The sequence below is a fragment of the Sabethes cyaneus genome, chromosome 2, assembly GCF_943734655.1.
Source record: "Sabethes cyaneus chromosome 2, idSabCyanKW18_F2, whole genome shotgun sequence".
NCBI lineage: Eukaryota > Metazoa > Arthropoda > Insecta > Diptera > Culicidae > Sabethes > Sabethes cyaneus.
In genome coordinates this window covers 78,379,957-78,399,180 of record NC_071354.1, presented here as the reverse complement: position 1 = coordinate 78,399,180, position 19,224 = coordinate 78,379,957, and the positions used below count along the sequence as shown (strand labels likewise).

Sequence of the window (19,224 nt, the reverse complement as noted above, 5' to 3'; positions counted from 1 at the left end):
AATCTGGATGCATTCAGGCTTGGCCCATTGTTGGTTCAAAACTTGCCGAACGGATGTCGGCAGCGCTTGTGCTGATCCGACAGCCTTTCACGTACCTTCCTTATCTTCATAAGGTTGCATTGCTATGGTGATGGTTGGGTGCACTCGTAAGGATGTCTCGCACATTCACGTTCATAACGCTACAGAATTGTATTGTCGGTCAGGGGACGCCTAAAGAAAAGAGTTCCGCTCATACTATCCTCGACGTTGCTGCAGCACATGCTATAGCAGCCGTGTTGATCAGAACTTTACCGTGTTTTACCAAAAATGTCTTTTTCTTCTTACTCTTCTTCCTTTTCTTCTTCTCGCAAGACAGTTTCGATCTGGTTGAGTTAACTAGACCGACCCCCTTTTGATCCTCTATTGTTGGTACCGGTGGGGGTTTCGAGAGCATCGTCTTACAACATCCTCGCGACGGGGCCCGCCAACTGCTCTAGATTTTCACCAGAAAAGCTTTCCAGTGGTTACCATTATTACTGTCACGTGAATTACCATGGCGAATTACCAAATATTACCATGTTTAACATTGTGCGCCGCACGGTGACTTGCTCGATATCCGTAAGCACCACGATGGTCTTTTCAACCACGACGACAAACCACCATGTATAGATATTAGAGAAATCATGAAATTTTGTCGTCTGTGGTACTTACACTGTCCTGGAAGCCTCCAATAAACACTTGAGTCAGGTACCTCATTCGTGTTGAGTCGTAATTTTGCCCGGAACCATTTGGCCGCGTCTTGGTTAATCCAAGCCAATTAAAATTGGCGGCTCCAGAACTTGGAGCTGATGTCTAAAGTCTCCCGCTCTTTAATGCGAAGCAGAAGCTGCCGATGTTCGGTGAAATTATATCAACCGTCTAATATTTCTTATTAGTGACCAGATTTCACTGATCTGGCTGCTCGCACGACCAGGGACGTTAAATGGACTGGTTGGTGACAAAATTTGAAGACTTTTACCATTTAATCTTGCTACCAGTCTTGCGACATGTTACTAGTACACAAGCACCGAAAAAAATGCAAGAATAACGAAAACATCTTTTGTTCTACATGTCAGACACTCTTCGATATGGGGGAAAAGTGTCACCAGTCTTGGAGACACTTTTTTGTATTCTCTTTTGCTGCTTTGCGTCCGTAAGCCAAACATACAGCTTTCCCCCAAACAACACAGTTTTAAATAAGAAGGTTCCCAATACATCTTATTCTCTATCACTTTACCATACTATTTCAACTATGACTGTAAGCAAAAAGCGGCGAATGCATGTCATTTCTACACGACATTTTGCGTGAATGGTCGGCTAACGTATGAAAATATTTACTTATTATCATGTACATATTCTGGCTAGTCTCGACACTTATAAGATAGGCACTGCCGGTACAGAATCAGCACAGAGCGATGGTATTGGTTAAGAGTCTGACATGGCATTGCATGCTGGTAAATGTATTAGAAAAAGTGTAACCGTTTCGGTCCCTGGTTATAATAGCCTTGTATCTCTGAGCCATAAATTCGGTCAAATTGTCAATAAAGTTTTGCGGAATAGGTTCACGAGGTTTTTGGATTTGTTCAAACAATGATTTCTTACTGTGAAGGTGGTCCACGATTGTTAATGTCTCAAGAACTAGATCAGGAAATTTAATCGGTTACCCCACTACCGTAACATTATTATCCTAGAACCATTTCGCGGCCTCAGGGTCGTCATTTTGATGAAAAATCTATTTAATTGGCATATTCCATTCGGAAAATGACTGCATAGCCCTTTTCAGGATAATATTGCACATGAAACGGTCCATAATCCCAACGATTCGATGAATCGGATTGATCCCATTATCGGAAAACACTCCCAGACCAGTACGTTCCATCCGGGTGCACAACGTAAGGCATACGGACAGGCGACGTTAATGGACATTAGGTATAATGGCGTAGCGTTGCAGTTGACCGGACTACTCCCCGCCAAGGACGCCAACTCTATGAGACGCTAAAAGTGGTATCAGCCTCAGTAAAGCACTCTCGAGTGTAGCAAAGTACTGGATAGAGGTAGTTGTACGAATAATTCATGAAAGTTCAGGTCCAGATCCAAAGTATGGTCCAAAATCTGATCGAAAATGTGGTCCAAATCTGGTTTATTATCTGGCCCAGTTTGAGAATCTGATACAAAATTTGATCCAAAATCTGATACCATTTTGTGCTCTAGATTCAGGTCCAGGCTAAAAATTTGGTCATGGTAAAACATGTGGATCAAAATCTGGCCCCACACCCGATCCAAAATCTGATCAAAATTGTTAATGTAGGACAAATCTGTTCCAAAATTCGATACATGATATCTAGTTCGGGTCCATAATCTGTTTCCACGGTGTTCAAAATACCGTTATTAAAAAATAAAATAGGCCATTTAAACGGAAAATGCCAGTTGGTTTGTATTGCCATCCTACACCTCTGAGCCAATTTTTAAAAAAATCGATCGACGAATTTTTGAGTTACGCCCTTTTGAAGTTTTAAAGGGCAGATTGCTCATACAAAGTAAATAAAAATCTTCAATGACACTTCCAAAATGAACGTAAATCACAGCCGGTATTGACTTTTTAAGCAACATACGGTCATTGTCGACCATTTTAAAGTATTTACGCTGTATTAGGACTAACCGGAAATGTTCCGGATTAAGCTATTGCTGTGGAAAATAACCAGTATCGAACATAAACAAATATTTATCATGCGACATTGCAAATTACGCCAGAATTTAAAAACTAGATCACTGACAGTCAGATCAACTACCTAGCACTACGTTGGTTATATCTGGACAAGTTCCGGGGACTTCCGAAAACTCCCAGACGAGTGGCCAATTTCGTCCATAAACAAAAGCTTATCGTGCGGCACCTTAAATCACACTAGAATTCAATAACTAGATTCATGGAAGCCAAATCTGCTATCTAGGGTCAGGTTTGGTCATATCTGGACATATTTGGGGAGCTCCGGAAACCCCTTGGAAATGACCAATTTCGAACATGGACAAAAACTCATCATACGACACCTTAAATCACACTAAAACTTTTAAAATAGATTCAAGTAAGCCAAATTAAGTACCAAGAACTACAATGGCCAATTCCGAACATGTCTTTATTATCAAAAATGTACCACATTGTTTTATTGACTTCCCAGGGGTTCCCGGAGTCCCCCAAATATGTCCAGATATGACCAAATCTGATCCTAGATAGCAGATTTGGCTTCCATTGATCTAGTTATTGAGTTCTAGTGTGATTTAAGGTATCGCACGATAAGTTTTTGGTCATGAACGAAATTGGCCACTCGTCTGGGTGTTCCCGGAAGTTCCCGTAACTTGTCCAGATATAACCAAGGTGGTGCTAGGTAGTTGATCTGACTGTCAGTGATCTAGTTTTCAAATTCTGGCGTAATTTGAGGTGTCGCATGATAAGTATTTGTTCATGTTCGATACTGGCTACTTTCCACAGCAATAGCTTAATCCGGAACATTTCCGGTTAGTCCCAATACAGCGTAAAGCTCCTAAAATGGTCGGTAATGGTCGTATGTTACATAAAAATTAATACCGGCTGTGATTTACGTTCATTTTGGAAGTGTCATTGAAGATTTTTATTCACTTTATATGAGCAATCTGCCCTATAAAACTTCAAAAGGGCGTAACTCAAAAATTCGTCGATCGATTTTTTTTTAAATTGGCTCAGAGGTGTAGGACGGCAATACAAACCAACTGGTATTTTCCGTTTAAATGGCCTATTTTATTTTTTAATAACGGTATTTTGAACACCGTGGTTTCAAAATCTGATCTGATCTGGTTGGTGGTTTAAAATCTAATTAAAAATGTGGTCGAAAATCTGGTTTATATTCCGGTTCGGTTCCATAATCTGGACTCAAATTTGACGCAAAATCAACACACTTAAAAAAGTACCGGAAAATTTTTCCAAATTCTGAGCAACCGTGCGTTCGGTAATTTTTTATGACGCCAAAGATTACTAATAATCCGTAAACGTCGGTTGGCACCACCGCAATTTTTACCGAACGTGCTCAGGCTGCTCAAAGCTCGGTAAAATTTCTCCAAAATAGTCCAAAGTAGTCCAAAATCTGATAAAAATGTGGCCCAGATTCGGAGCAAGGTCTACAAGCTGGTCCAGGTCTAGAATTTGGTCCAAAATTTGATCAAAAATTAATCCAAAATCTGTTACGGAATCTAGTCTAAATCTGTTCCCAAATTTGTTACAAAATTTGGAATAAAATCTGATTAAAAATATGGTCCAGAATTTAGTACTGCTTTAGAATCTGATTTAAAATGGTTTAAAATCTTATCAAATAAGATAACGAACTTGGAAGGAACACGGATTTATGAAACGAGGGAGTGCTATATCGGGTCTTCGCCAAGGGTGTCACAATGTCATGCTACGACTCTGTAACGGACGATAGGCGCAATGGATGATAGACATAATGAACAGTAGGAATAATGGATGGTAGGCATAATGGACAATAGGCATAATAGACGTTAGGTCTAATTTACAAAATTTCGCTTTCCAACACACTTAAAAAATTCTGGTAGAATTTACCGAAATTTCAAAAGTCGAACGTTCGATAAAAAGTTCGGTGGTGCATATCGACGTTTGCGGATCATAAACCATTTCACCGAACGTTCGACTGTTGAGATTCCGGTAAAATTTTACTGAATTCGGTACTTTTTTTTAAGTGTGAACGAATAAGCACTTGAGCCAATCATCGCTGCGTCACAATACAATACAGCTAACATAAATTCATTTGGCATAATGCTGCGCTTGACATAACGTCGTTTGCTATAAATACATCGGCATTTCATGAAAAATGTTTTATGACTTTTCATAGACGATTCAGGTGAAACGAGCGCAGGCCGCGAGTATTGCTAGCCACCCACCGTAGAAATCACATCTGTCTAGGTTTATTTGCTTTCCTAGTTCTACTGACTTGTGTTAGCTTTCCCTAGTCTTCGCACCGACTCACCGAGTTGGTACCGAAAGGACGAATAACAAATAACTAAAATTCAAATGGCAAAATTTCACCAACTGACACAGAAGGCCGAAATTGTATTTGGTCGTATCATGAAAGGCCGAACCCCTATTTGGCCGAATCATAAAAGACCGAAACACGAAGAGTCAATCCCCTACTTGGTTGAACCTCGAACTATTTCGAAATTAGTCAATCTCGAAAACTATTTTAATGAATAATATTGATAAAAATAATGTTTTCAAGGTCAATGTTATGCTATTATCAAAATAATTAAAAGATATTTTCAGTTTTAGAAAAATATAAAATAATGAAGTAAAAAAGCATTGCATAAATTACTGGCGCTTAAGTATCAGAACAGCAAGACACACAACACACACTTTGCACCTAGTTTTTATTTTGTTAATTCGGTACCAATTTTTCAAAAAGGTCAATCTGCAGAATGTAAACAAATCGAGTAAGGGTTTCTTAACCCTCACTCGGTTTGTTTACATTTTGCAGATTGGCCTTTTGAAAAGTTGTTGCCGAATTATCATTTGCAGGACAAACAGTAGAATATAGATGATTGATATTTCTTTCTTCCTCTTATGCGCAAATGAGTTACGCTCATTATAAGGTGCGAGTCCTATTTACCGTGCAGGAGCAAATGTTTCCTAGATTATTTAGAGCTAGACGGCCGCAGGCGGGGCAGCCCCTCACCGAAATCACCTCTATCTGGGTGCATGCATTTTCCTAGGTTTATTGACTAGTAGGGGTTTACTGACTATTCGTTATCCCTTAGTTGAGCGGTAGCGAGTAAGAACAGTGTATACCGAACGTTTGAACAGGTCGAAGGCCGCGTATATTGACATTCGGCCATTCGTACTTTAGCCATTTTGAGTCGACTATTCGTAAAACGGCCATTTGTGTTTCGACCATTTGTATGTAATCTGACTTTCCCTACATGCAATGCATTTTTAAATCTAGTCGATTAGACCACATGCAAGCTAACATATTGTTTAACGTCCGTTATACCTACCATACATTACACCTTGCGCATGTCCATTTCCTTACTCACTTACTTAGTTGGCTTGCCATCGTAAGGCAAAGCCTGATGAACAAAGTTTCTCCAATTTACTCGGTTGTGGACTACCACTTTCCAATTCTTCGGATACCGAGAGTTCTCCACCAGAGCTCGCCCCACCTGATCTAACCATCTTGCTCGTTGCGTTCCTGGTCCTCTTGTTCCTACCGGATTTGAGAGGAACACCATCTTGCAGGATAGTTTACCGGCATTCTTGCAACATGCCCTGTCCATTGTATCTGCCCAGCTTTAGCTACCTTTGGGATACTGGGTTCGGCACAGAGCTGTGCGAGATCATAATTCATCCTCCGGCTCCTACTCCTTTCCTATGTACGCCGCCAAAGATCGTTCTTAGCACTCCCCAGCAAACACCAACTCGTATATCAATGTACAAAAATTATCGTTGACTTCTAATAAATTCAGGATTGTAAATATAACCTAATGAAATGCACACAAATTCATATTCTGTCGTATTTGACGATAACAAGTGATTGACCTACGACTTCCAATACAAAATTGTATAGCATTATAAAACTAATCGCTTTGAGTCGGACTTATCGCATACAAAGCCTTATAACGTTGAATTGTTAATGTATATTTTGTAGTACGTATATGGCCTCCAAATTAGTACGCATATGTTAGTTTTGTGCATCAGATACGATTTTTCAGGGTATCCTATATAAGTACATATAACTCATTTGTTACTCTGATATGCATATGAAAATGTTTACTGGGTCATCTTTCGAAAATTCCGAGGACTCGCGGGTCCTCCTCGAGCATTGTCGATTTTTCATCCCAGTAGAAAATAACCGGTCTAATGAGCGTCTTGCACAGGGTATACCTTGTACGGGGGCTTAGCCTGCTCAACCGCAATTGCTTGTGAAATCCATAGTAAGCACGGTTTCCGCTGATAATACACCTCCGAATCTCACGGCTGATGTCCATGTCATCGTAACTAGGATTGGGCAAAATTCCCGAAAGTATCGATAATTGAATATCAATATCAAATGCGCTGCTTTATCGATAACGATATATCGTCCGTGAAGCATCGATATTTGATTTATCGATACTTGCGGTACTAGAATTATCATTTATTTATCAATATTTGCGGTACTAGAAATGCACCGAATACAACATTTGAGTTTTAAAACAAAAGTTTCGTAACTGCTTTTTTCACCAATAAAAACAAATAAAAACGAAATGTTGCACTTCCCAGGTAACCAATAAGCAGTAAATCAATCGCTTATTAGCATATCTGGGTTTTATACAGCACGTTACTGTATATTAGCTTTTTGACTGCATAGCTGTTGTAAATTAGCATGCAAAATTCTATTCTAAATCTTCTTGTCGGTAATCAGCTGGTAACAAGCATTGTCAGCATTTTAAGAGGATTATTAGTAAAGTAGCCGTATATTTTGCCAAAATAGCATTTAAGTAGTAATGAAGGTGACTCGAATGCTTATTGGCTTGCATGTAAATAACATTGGTACTGCTTATTGGTTACCTGGGTTGTTTTGGTCAAAGTGAAACGGTGCTTGTCAACGTTGTCAACAAAACACTGCCCGTGTCCGTCCTGTCATGCAACAGCTGAATGCTCATGTAACCATGAAGCATAAATCTAGGCTCCTCAATCATCCATTTAGGACAGTACATTATTCCGATTCGATTTTAGAACATTGAAGTTTACTTACACTTTTTATCATTACATGATGTCAGCTACAAATGTTTTGTCCAATACTGTATCTCAATCATATTATTTGTAATATAAACTACAAAAGAATAACTTTTGTTAGATTTTTCTGATCAGGGTTAGTTTAAATTAAGCTCAATTGCCGAGGGCATAACAAAATTTCTCGTTTCCATCATTGGGATTGTAAATAGCCTGAAATGTCTATCTTATCAGTTGTTTTCATTGCTAAAAGTTTTCTCAATTTGAAATAATTCTTGTATCCGGATATGTATAAAGTATTTATAACATCTACTCACAATTAAAATTTGCAGACAAACAAATTCCAAACAGTCACAAACATTTTCTAAACATGCCTGCTCTTTCGTCAGGCTCTACTAACGTTTGTCTGTTGACTGTTAAATTGCAAATTGGATTACTAATTGTTGGATTCAATAACGTTGCTCTAAAAAAACAACAACATTCAGCCCATGCATGTTTGACATACAATTTCCTACCTGATAGACTACCAATGCTCATGATTTGACGCCCCGACCGGTGTTGATAGTGAAGACACAGTTTACAATTTTATTATTATAGGTAGATAGCTAAGTAGGTAGGGCAGGGCACACTATCGCTTTTTATCGTCCAGGTCCGGACAGATTGCACAAGCCGGCAGCTTTTACTTTTGCCAAACAAACTAAACACTAGTGCGGAAGGTCGAAAAATTACCGCCCGACACTGGCAAACTTAACAAGTAAACACCGGTGATGTAGAAAGCAAGCGAAAATCGACAGTTGTGCTAGCTCCGTATCTCACGGACCCTCGGACATGTTTTTATTTAGTGTACAGAGGTTTTTTCCCGAAAGGGTTCATGATAGTTTGATGGCGTTACGCTTGTTTGACGTTAATTATTTTCGGAAAATTTTGATTAACTTTTCCTGTCAGTACACCGCACCGGCAGGTTGAACCGGCAGAGGGAAAAGGGTGAAACGAGCAGTTTCATTTTCAAACAGTTGCGTTTAGCTAGAGCCTTTATCAGTATCCGGCCTTTAGCTTCTCTAGGGCGCGCATCAAATTCGTCATCGTAATTCACCGACGAGCAATATGGGCAATCAACACGAGCAAGCATAAAATAACTGTAGAAAGTTCACCACCTACCTAAACGTCACTGTTTGATCGCGAAGCGAAGTAAAAGTAATGCTCTGCTTTCGGATCAACTGCCTGCAGTTTCGGATTTTCGGATCGCCACACCGCGCTGCTGGGGCGGTCAATGTTTAGGATGAAATGATCTGTGGGGTTTTTTCTCGGGTAAACTTCGGTGGTGGAAAGGGAACGGGGAAGCAGAAAGAGGGGGAGAGTACTTTCTTCGGTGTTGTTGACCATTCGATGCCGAGCCGTATTTGGAGTGTGCAAAAGTTTGTTGATATTTATTTATGGCAATGTTTCTCCGATTTGCAATTCGACGAATCACCGCTGTGCCGTATTTTATGGGTATGAACTGTCAACGGACTGTTGAGAGGAAAAAAAGCAAATAAATCGTTTATAGAGTGGTTGATTGAAATTCGGTGGAGTTGAAAATTGGTTATTCCAATTGATGTACAGGTTATGGTTCCGTGAGTGATATTTGCCTGTAATTATTAATGACCCTCTTTTTCCTGTTTTCATTGCAGCTATGCACTGGTGGATCGGTTACCGATTTGGTCCAGGGTCTACGCAATCGAGGATCACGGCTGAGCAACAATCAGATTGCGTATATTCTACGGGAGACGGTAAGCGCGTTGGTGTTTTTACACGAGAATCACTGTATGCACCGGGACATCAAGGGGCATAACATTCTGCTGACCGAAAATGGCCACGTCAAGCTGGTTGATTTCGGCGTGAGCTCACATTTAGCCGCTACGATGGCTCGACGAAACACTAGCGTCGGAACACCGTATTGGATGGCCCCAGAGGTGATTGCTTGTGAGCAGCAGCTGGATCAGTCTTATGATTCACGATGCGATGTCTGGTCAGTCGGTATAACGGCTATCGAACTCGCCGAAGGCGATCCTCCGTTGTGTGAACTACACCCGATGAGGGCGCTGTTCCAAATCCCAAGAAATCCTCCTCCTAAGTTGAGTCATCCAGAGTTGTACTCGGCGATGTTGTCGGATTTTATATCCGAATGCTTGGTGAAAGATCTGGAGCAGAGGCCTTTTGCGAAAGAGTTAATAACGCATCCGTTTCTGAAAGCCGTTGGACCTTACGTAGATCAAGTGCGACAAGACTTGAAGTCCGAAATTCATAAACAACGGTCAGATGGTAGGACTTCGCGACAGGCAGAGGCCACTACGAAGTATGGAAAGTTGAAGTCCGATCGAAAGTCAAAACCGCAGAAGATGTACATGGATGATCTGGCCGCACTGGACGTTCTAACGGAAGACACGATCGTGGAACAGTTACAGAAACGGTTCGAAACCAACCAAATCTACACTTACATTGGAGACATCCTGGTGGCGGTTAATCCGTTTTCCCAATTGGGTTTGTACACGACCTACCACCAGAAAAAATACTCCGGCAAAACGAGATCGGATAATCCGCCTCACATTTTTGCCGTAGCAGACGCCGCTCACCAGGCTCTGGTTCATCAGAAGCAGAATCAGGCGATTGTCATTTCCGGCGAGAGCGGCTCTGGAAAAACGGAAAGCGCCAATCTCTTGTTGAAACAGCTGGTTTACCTGGGCAAAGCAGTTACCAAAAACTTGGAGGAACGAATCCTTCAGGTTAACCCGATTATGGAAGCCTTTGGCAACGCCAGAACTGGAATAAATTCCAACAGTTCTCGCTTTGGAAAGTATCTGGAGCTGACCATGGCTCGCAGTGGAAAGGTGAATGGAGCTAGAATTTTTGTTTATCTGCTGGAGCAAAGCCGAGTTGTCAAACAGGCCGAAGGGGAAGGAAACTTCCACGTTTTCTACTACATGTACGACGGATTACAGTCGGAGAAGCGCTTGGAAGAATACTATCTTCATCCGTCCTATCGGAAGACTCATCGTTACCTACAGGAAACTACAACGTTACCGAAGACCAACGTTGATCGTTGGAAGCAGTTGCTGGCTAGTTTTAAAGTGCTTGGCTTTCGCGACGACGAAGTGGACATGGTGAACCGGGTGCTGGCAGCCATTTTAAATCTGGGCGACATGGAGTTCGGCGAGGTCGATTCCAACGACAACACCGACAGCAAGGCAAGGGTGATTGATGTCGCTCCGATGCACCGGGTGTCCAAGCTGCTCGGTGTGGAGGCTACGGATTTGTTGGAAGCCTTGACTTCCAATTCGGTTGTAACGCGAGGAGAAACAATAACGCGTCACAACAATGTCGCAGAGGCGTGCACTGCCAGGGACGCTATGGCGAAGGGTTTGTATGGTCGGTTGTTCGATTGGATGGTCAACCAGATCAATCTGCTGTTGGTTCATAATCGACCGAATAACGCGTGAGTAAATTTATTATCTTATAAAAAGCTCCAATTTATATAATTCTGTGCTTTTGACAGTCCTGAACAGTTGGCAGTGGGACTTCTGGATATCTTTGGATTTGAAAATTTTCCCAAAAACTCCTTCGAACAGCTGTGTATTAACATCGCCAACGAACAAATACAATACTACTTCAACCAGCACATTTTCACCTGGGAGCAACAGGTAAAGTCCTTCGGGAGACCATTTCAAACTAGCAATACTTATTTCGTTTACAACTTTAGGAATACATGGCTGAGGGGATCCCGGTTGATATGGTGGAGTTCGCCGATAATCGTCCCGTGCTGGATATGCTGCTAAGTCGGCCTCTTGGTTTGCTAGCACTGTTGGACGAAGAATCGCGATTTCCAAGATCGAACGATCGTTCGCTAATCGGTAAGCTTCTAAACAACGTTGTCAGCTTCTAGCAGTTTTCTTAACAATTCCGTCTTAACACACAGAAAAGTTCCACAACAACGTCAAATCGAAGTTCTACCAACGCCCGAAGTCGGACGCCGTTTGTTTCGCGATTCACCACTTCGCCGGGCGGGTCGTCTACCAGGCGGATGGTTTCTTGGAGAAGAACCGCAACTTCCTACCGGCCGAGATCATTCAGCTAATCCGCCAGAGTCAGTACGACATGATTCGCTTCCTGTTCCAGTGCCCGATCACCAAGACGGGCAATTTGTACTCGGCTATCCAGGATACCGGATCGCGACAGAACGTGTCCAACTTTATCAAGGTTGATACGAAGGTTTGTCACAAAGTTCTCTTCTTTCAATGACTAACGCTAAAGTACCGATTCCCTTTAACCAACAGGAAAAGTTCAACTCCCGTGGCCTGGCATCGCAGTCAAGGGCTCAGCAAACGGTGGCAACCTACTTCCGCTATTCGCTGATGGATCTGCTGCAGAAGATGGTTACCGGGGCACCGCAGTTCATTCGTTGCATCAAACCGAACGATATGAAAGCGGCTAAAAGCTTCGAACCGACCAAGGTTCTGAAGCAGCTGCGCTACACCGGAGTGCTCGAGACGATCCGCATCCGACAGCATGGGTTCAGCCATCGGTTGGCATTTGCTGAGTTTTTGAAGAGGTTTGCTTGCTATGGACTTGACTCCGAATGTAGGATTAACGTTGATTCATATTTTTACAGATACTACTTCCTCGGCTACGGATTCGAGGAACGCGTCGTCGCTAGCCGGGATTCATGTCGTTTACTTTTAGTTCGTCTAAAAATGGATGGATGGGCACTCGGGAAATCCAAGGTGTTCCTCAAGTATTACCACATTGAGTATCTATCGAAGCTTTATGAGGAGCACGTAAGTTTGAGGTTGTGTTTGACAGAAAACTTTCAACTATTCGTTGTGATTTCTCAACAGGTTCGTAAAATTGTACTGGTGCAGGCTTGCGTTCGTCGCTGGTTGGCAAAAGCCCGTGTTAAACGAGAGAAAATGCAGCGAGTGGCTCTCTGTGCCGTTACTTTGCAGAGACACGTTCGCGGTTGGTTGACCAGACGTCGTATGAAAATGCTACGTGAGAAACAGGAGAAGGAGCGTCTGGAACAGGAGCGACTTGAAAAGGAACGCATTGCGCGAGAAAAGAAGAACAATGGTGAGTTAAAAAGCTTACTCCAGATTTTCAACGTAGTTTAACTGATCCGCTTTCGTTTCAGAGCAAAACAAAGCCAGACAAGCGAAGGCTAAGTTAATCCATCAGATGCCGAACAACGAGTTGATCAAACCCTCGGAGAAACAGACAGCGGATGGAAACAACAAGGAAAATGAAAAAGCGGCGATTGTAATCCAAAGCTACTACCGCGGCTACACAATTCGCAAGCTAAAACTAACCCCCGAACTGGAAGCCAAAACCAAATACATCCTAGGAATAGCTCGCAACCGTGTGGAAGCTCAACGCATGATGCAGAAGGAGGGCTTCTCGAAGGAAGACGCTGCTCGCATAATTCAACGCTACTATCGCACCCACAAGAGCAAGAAGAAGGGTCCGGCCCCGCAGCCGGGCAAACCTCTCTCCACCAAAGATCAGCAGATGAATTTGATCTCTTTCTCGCAGAACGTACACATGCTAAACCAGGAGGTTCACAAGAATCTACGGTCGAACAAAAGCGGAGTTCCACTGGATGCCATAGAAAAGCTACCCAGCGATTACAAACGACCTCCAGGGTTCGTGCTGGTTCCTGGCCTGCTGGGAACGGTACCCGGTGGTGAATACACCAAATACAGCTCGTTCCGCAGTGCGGGAGACTGTGATCATGAGATGACCAAGGAGCTGATTCAGAGGTGAGTAAACCCGTAAACCGTGTCCCCCACTCAATCGCCCACACTAATCGTGTTTCGTTCCGATTGAAACCGAAAGTCCAGTCACTTCCAGCGATTTTGAAGAGATCTCCCCGTGGGACATGCCGTTCTACGAACTGGAACGAAATCTCCGTTCGCAAAGGTTTCTACATCTGGTACTGGTTTTGCTTCTAGCGTTCATGCTGTTCTCCTGGTTTATCCTCTGGGTTTACACAGGGGGCTGAGACAGTGCGAACGAGAGCGCAATAGTTAGGCGAACGTGCTGCCGAGGTTGTAGTTTTGTGTGGTGTTGTGTTTGTGCCCTGTTATGCGCTAGACTTTCATACATTTTCTGATTTTTCAAGAACTATTCCAGTCAACAAAGTCATTCTCTTAGAAATCTCTTTGGTAGTTCTTTTCTAGCTAGGCTAATCGTAAATTGGCAATTTTTGGCAGCACGTGTAGTACTTTCCAAATTTACTAATTTCGAAATTTGATTGAACTTACATTCCCCTTCCTCGACTATCTCATCGGAAACGGTAGAGTAAGTGCCAATTTTTTAAACCCATACGCTAGGTAGCCCGCTCGGAGTGAAAACTGTTGAACTGCCACGACCATGATTTACGATCATTGGCTGATTCAATTTAACCGACTGTTTTTCCTTCTTTCCCCGCGCGTTGGCATAGACAACGGAACCTGCAACAGCAGCAGCAGCAGCACCGGGTCGATATCAACCGTAACGAGATCCTCGGCGACCGAATGGTGGAGCTAAGTGAACGCAAACAGCAGCTTTCCAACAACTGGCACCATGTTATTCAGGCCACCGAAACCACACAGGACCATAAATTCAAGGGAATGGTCAGGTAAGAAGTTTGACCCTTTTTCAATTTCACATACACCACACACACAGTAGTGCACCATTCTAGTCGATTTCGTTCCTTCACCATATATTTCCGTTTGCGTTCTAATTATATCGAATTCGATTTTGCTTTTAACGCTGCCGGAACTGTGCAGCACCCTGATGGCACGTCGAATCAATAAGTTTAATAACCTTTGTAACAATAATAATAATAATAACTTTAAACACTAAACATGTGAATTAGTTTACAGTAGAGTATAGTTTCACACACTAGCCACTAACAGCACTACTAACCCTTACTTTCTAACTCCGACGGATGAAGGCCTCTTAATAATCCCAAGGCTGTACAGAATGCACGAGTCGAACGGCTGCACGAAACTCCTCCGGTAGGACATCAAGGGGGCTTGAAAAATGAGTCCTTCCTTTTCCGGAGAAAAAACTGGTAAGACTTCAATTGGTGTTGGTTATGTATATGTGTCATTTGCTTGTTAAACTTGTTAATATTCTGATTAATACTAATGTACTTTATTTAGACTGTAGTCTAAAGCAGTGTTCGACAGACATGCATGAAAGCGAATATAAAATGCATTCAGCCCATACAATTTAATCACTGGTAGTATTCTTTCATCTGTCAGCCCATGGACATGACTACTGAACTGCTGACAGCGTTTTACTTTCTCAGTTTGTTACCCTTCAAAACAATTCATTCATGAAATTCGCCGTTCGAAAACTCCGAGTGCTGGTTGGTCCTTTTCTAGCAGTGTCCACGTTTCATACCCGTATAGGACAACCGGTCTAATTAGCGTTGTGTACAATGTGCACTTAGAACGGAGGTTCAAATTTTTCGACCGCAAGTGATTGTGGAGTTTTTAGGTGGTCCGACTTCAGCTGCTAATACACCTTTTAATTTCACGGCTGGTATTGTTGTCCTCTGTTGCTAGTGAGTCAAGGTATACGAACCCGTCGACTACCTTAAACTCATCTCCGTCGATTACTACGGTACTGGCTAAGCGGACCCTGTCGCGATCGGTCCCGCCCGCTACCATATACTTTGTTTTAGACGTATTTATCTTCAATCCAATTTTCTCTGCTTCGGGTTTTAGTCTAGTGTACTGATCTTCCACCGCCTCAAATGTTCTACCGATAGCATCCACGTCGGCGACAAAGCAGATAAATTCACCAGATTTATTGAAAATCATGCCTTGAAATCATTGAACAGGGGGAACTCGGAATTCACGGTACATCTGGAGGATTTACCGCAGGGTGAAGATTTGGTCTGTTGAAGACCGACCCTCCTTGGAGCCGACCCTATAACTTCCCACGAATCTATTGGCTATTGGCGACAATTGGTGGAAGATGACTTGCAAAGCACTTGAAAAGGACTTTGTTATTATCTTTCTTGAAGATTGGGCAAATAACCCCATCTTTCCACTCCTCCGATAGTCGTTTCGTATCCCAAATCTTGGCAATCAATTGATGCAAACAGATGGCCAACTTGTCTGGGCCCATTTTAATAAGATCCGCTCCAATGCCATCCTTTCCTGCTGATTTGTTGTTCTTCAACCGCTGAATGGCTTCTTTAAGTTCTACATCTCCGTTGATTGCTGCACCAATGAGGTCACTTCCTCCACTATCATGGCTTTCCGCTTGCACGCCATTCAGGTGTTCATGTGTAGTGTTGCTTTCACCTTTCGATCGCTGCACGCTCGCCCATCAAAATACTTCCATATTTATCTCTGCACATTTCGGCCTGCGGCATAAAGCCTATGCAAGAATCGTTGAGTCTCTGATAGAATTTCTGTGTGTCGTGTAAGTGGTACAGCTGGTGATTGAGTTCTTTGCATTCCTTCTCCTCCTGGTGGCGCTTCTTCTCCTTGACGAGTCGAGTTTGCTATCTCCGCTTCTGTTTGTATGGCTCCACATTCTGACGGGTGGCTCTACGCAGCATTTGTAGTCGCACTGCGTTCTTCTCATCCAATATCTACTGGCATTCCTCGTCTATTCGCACCATTCAAATGCCTTCGTTAAGTCGATTCGGTGCCACATGACCTAAGACATTCTCCGCTACGTTATTAATGGATATTTTCACAGTGCGATTTCGAGAGATAACGCGTAGCTTTCGGCGATATCCGGTTAAGTCGCATTAGATTATACCGTGGCGGGTGTTGGTATCGTACGTTGTTCACAGCAGATAGTTTTTGACGTATCTTAACCATCACAAAACTTTTTTCATGCTACCGTAAGAACCGACTGGACATCACCCCGTTGATGGGAAACATATTTCCTGAAACCAGTCGGTTTAAAAGCTAAGCTATCCGTTTTGTAAGAACTATTAGTGTTGTGTCCCGTTCGCGATGTCGTGATGTGTAATTCCGTCTGGTTGGGTGATCTTCAGGTATACCAATGGGGGAGGTTATGCTGGAAAAAGCTGCTACGTATGATCATATTCTTGGGAGCCTTATATTTAGTCCCAGATTATGATTTTGACATCATGTCTTGATCAGCGTGTGTATTCGCGCTTCAATTCCGTTGTGCGTTTTGAAGAAGCTTCTCCTGGCGCACCGTGGGATGAAACCCAAATCTAGGTGGACAAAAGTAATTACGCTTAAACCGTTAGTCCTAGGTATAAAGTATCTTCGGAGAAAATTTGTTATTTCAACTTCCGCATTTTTTGCTGTATATGGCATTAGGGTGATCATCATAGTAGGCGTGTGCAAAATACTTCTTTATGGTTGAAGTTAGCTAAATAAAATGTTCTGCAAAGTTAAAGAACATTAAATTTTGAGTAACTTTGCTGAAGAAATAAAAGCCCTATCTTTTATGGTTGATGGACTGGGGTAATTTAAAGTTTTTTGGTCGGGGTGGACCTAAAAAATCCGTTTTTCCTTAATATCTCCTTTCGTGTTCATTTCTCACAAATCATGCCTTCTGAGCACTTTCACATCCATTGAAAACGCACATTTTATTTGAAGGAATCAGGTTGCTATCTCCTGCGGTTCTAAAGCTACAGACAGTTTTTCTAAAAAAATATGCTTTTTTCAAATGTCAATAACATAAAAACTGCTCAAAAGCAGCACATGAAATTTTGTATGGATGTTTAGTAATATATTAGCCACCGAAATTAATTGCGATCGCATCGGTCCAGGTCGGCCCTTTTTTGCTAGACCGTATTGAATATGAAGTAAAAATTACCGTTTTACTTACCGAAATCACAATTTTGACGGTAATAAGATGGATTAACCATAACCATAAAAGATAGAGCTTTAATTTCTTTAGCAAAGTTACTTAAAATTTAATGTTCTTTAACTTTGCAGAACATTTTATTTAGCTAACTTCAACCATAAAAAAGTTTATATTTTGCACACGCCTACTATGATGGTCACCCTAATGCCATATACAGCAAAAAATGCGGAAGTTGAAATAACAAATTTTCTCCGAAGATACTTTATACCTAGGACTAACGGTTTAAGCGTAATTACTTTTGTCCACCTAGATTTGGGTTTCATCCCACGGTGTGGCGTGCCTTTCGAAGCAGTCCGCCTCCGCAAAAACTCAATCCCACTGCTAGCGTATCTTACGACGGCACTTCTAGCTTTTCGGTATCTCTCTCTGACGTGGTGTTAGAGTTGCAGACTACATGTGAGTGTTGGCTCGATTCTTCTCGTCGGTCCCTCGCTGAAACTTTGTGTCAAATCACTCACTAGAAGGGTTGCAGCAGCACTTCTCACGCTGGCGCTGTAGTACTGATAGAATCGTGAATGTGCTTCCACTGCTCGTTTTCTCCAACTCGTTCACCGATCGCTTCATCAGTTTTGCGAGAGTACTCTTCAGTAACTCCTTCCAATGATAACCGCTGAATTTTCAGTCGTTGGTGTCGATTTGAACACCTTGCTAACTACGAGATAGTGCTCCGAATCCACGTTTGGTGCCCTAAAGGACCGCTCCTCTGCGACATCCGAAAAATACCTCTCCATTAGGGTGTTTCCATGAATGCTTCCAAATGTTCCGTTGTGCAAACGAGGTACTACAGATAGCCATTCCTCTGGCTGCAGCGAAGTTGATCAACTTCAGGCCGTTATCATTTGTGGTAGAGTGGAGGTTGTCTCTACCAGTAACAAGGCGAATGAACTCTTCGCGTCCGACTATGCATTTGTTTTCTCGATGACTATTTTGACGTAGAACTACGTCTTTGTTTACTATACTGGGACTGGGTAGCACTTTGTAAAAACGAAAATAGAAGTGTAGCGTTTGAATGAAAGATTTCAAATGCTAATAACTACTAAACTACTGCACGAAACTGAACAATTTATGTGTCGTTGGATAGATAAAATGACCAGCAATTTTATGGAGGGGGTAAGAGGTGGGCGTAAGAGGGGGGCCTCCTATTAAAATGAAACACACATTTCCTCAAAACTTGAGAACTAATCAAGTAAATGGAACCAAATTTGGCATGTGAGGACTTTTGGAGGTAAGAATTTTTTCCATGGCCTACTGAGACCCCTTCTTCTTCTAAGAGGGGGGGGGGCTCCCATACAAATGAAATGCAAATTTCCTCATAACTCGAGAACTAACTAAGCAAATGGAACCAAATTTGAAATGTGGGGGTTTTTGGAGGCATGAATTTATTTTCAGACGGTTTGAGACCCATCACCCCTGTGCTAGGAGGATAGGACTCTCATATAAATAAAACAGTAATTTTTGCGTATTTGCCATATTTCCTACTATGTAACAAGCGGTATGTAACAAGGCGGTGAAAGTAAACTAGTAAAACCTTCTCGGAGCAAGAGACAGTGAATCGACGCAACTAACTTACGTAC

The 19,224-nt window shown here is 42.3% G+C and overlaps 1 protein-coding gene across 1 annotated transcript in view; it reads left to right on the top strand.

The window, feature by feature from the left end:
• LOC128737225 (myosin-IIIb-like) overlaps positions 1 to 19,224 on the top strand; it is a 157,564-nt gene that overhangs the window by 131,340 nt on the left and 7,000 nt on the right. The window contains exons 4-13 of the mRNA XM_053831816.1: positions 9,433 to 11,234; positions 11,295 to 11,439; positions 11,499 to 11,649; positions 11,715 to 12,007; positions 12,073 to 12,347; positions 12,408 to 12,573; positions 12,634 to 12,865; positions 12,927 to 13,551; positions 13,628 to 13,711; positions 14,235 to 14,411. Of these exons, the coding sequence (XP_053687791.1) occupies positions 9,433 to 11,234; positions 11,295 to 11,439; positions 11,499 to 11,649; positions 11,715 to 12,007; positions 12,073 to 12,347; positions 12,408 to 12,573; positions 12,634 to 12,865; positions 12,927 to 13,551; positions 13,628 to 13,711; positions 14,235 to 14,411 (3,950 nt within the window). The remainder of the gene's footprint in view (positions 1 to 9,432; positions 11,235 to 11,294; positions 11,440 to 11,498; positions 11,650 to 11,714; positions 12,008 to 12,072; positions 12,348 to 12,407; positions 12,574 to 12,633; positions 12,866 to 12,926; positions 13,552 to 13,627; positions 13,712 to 14,234; positions 14,412 to 19,224) is intronic.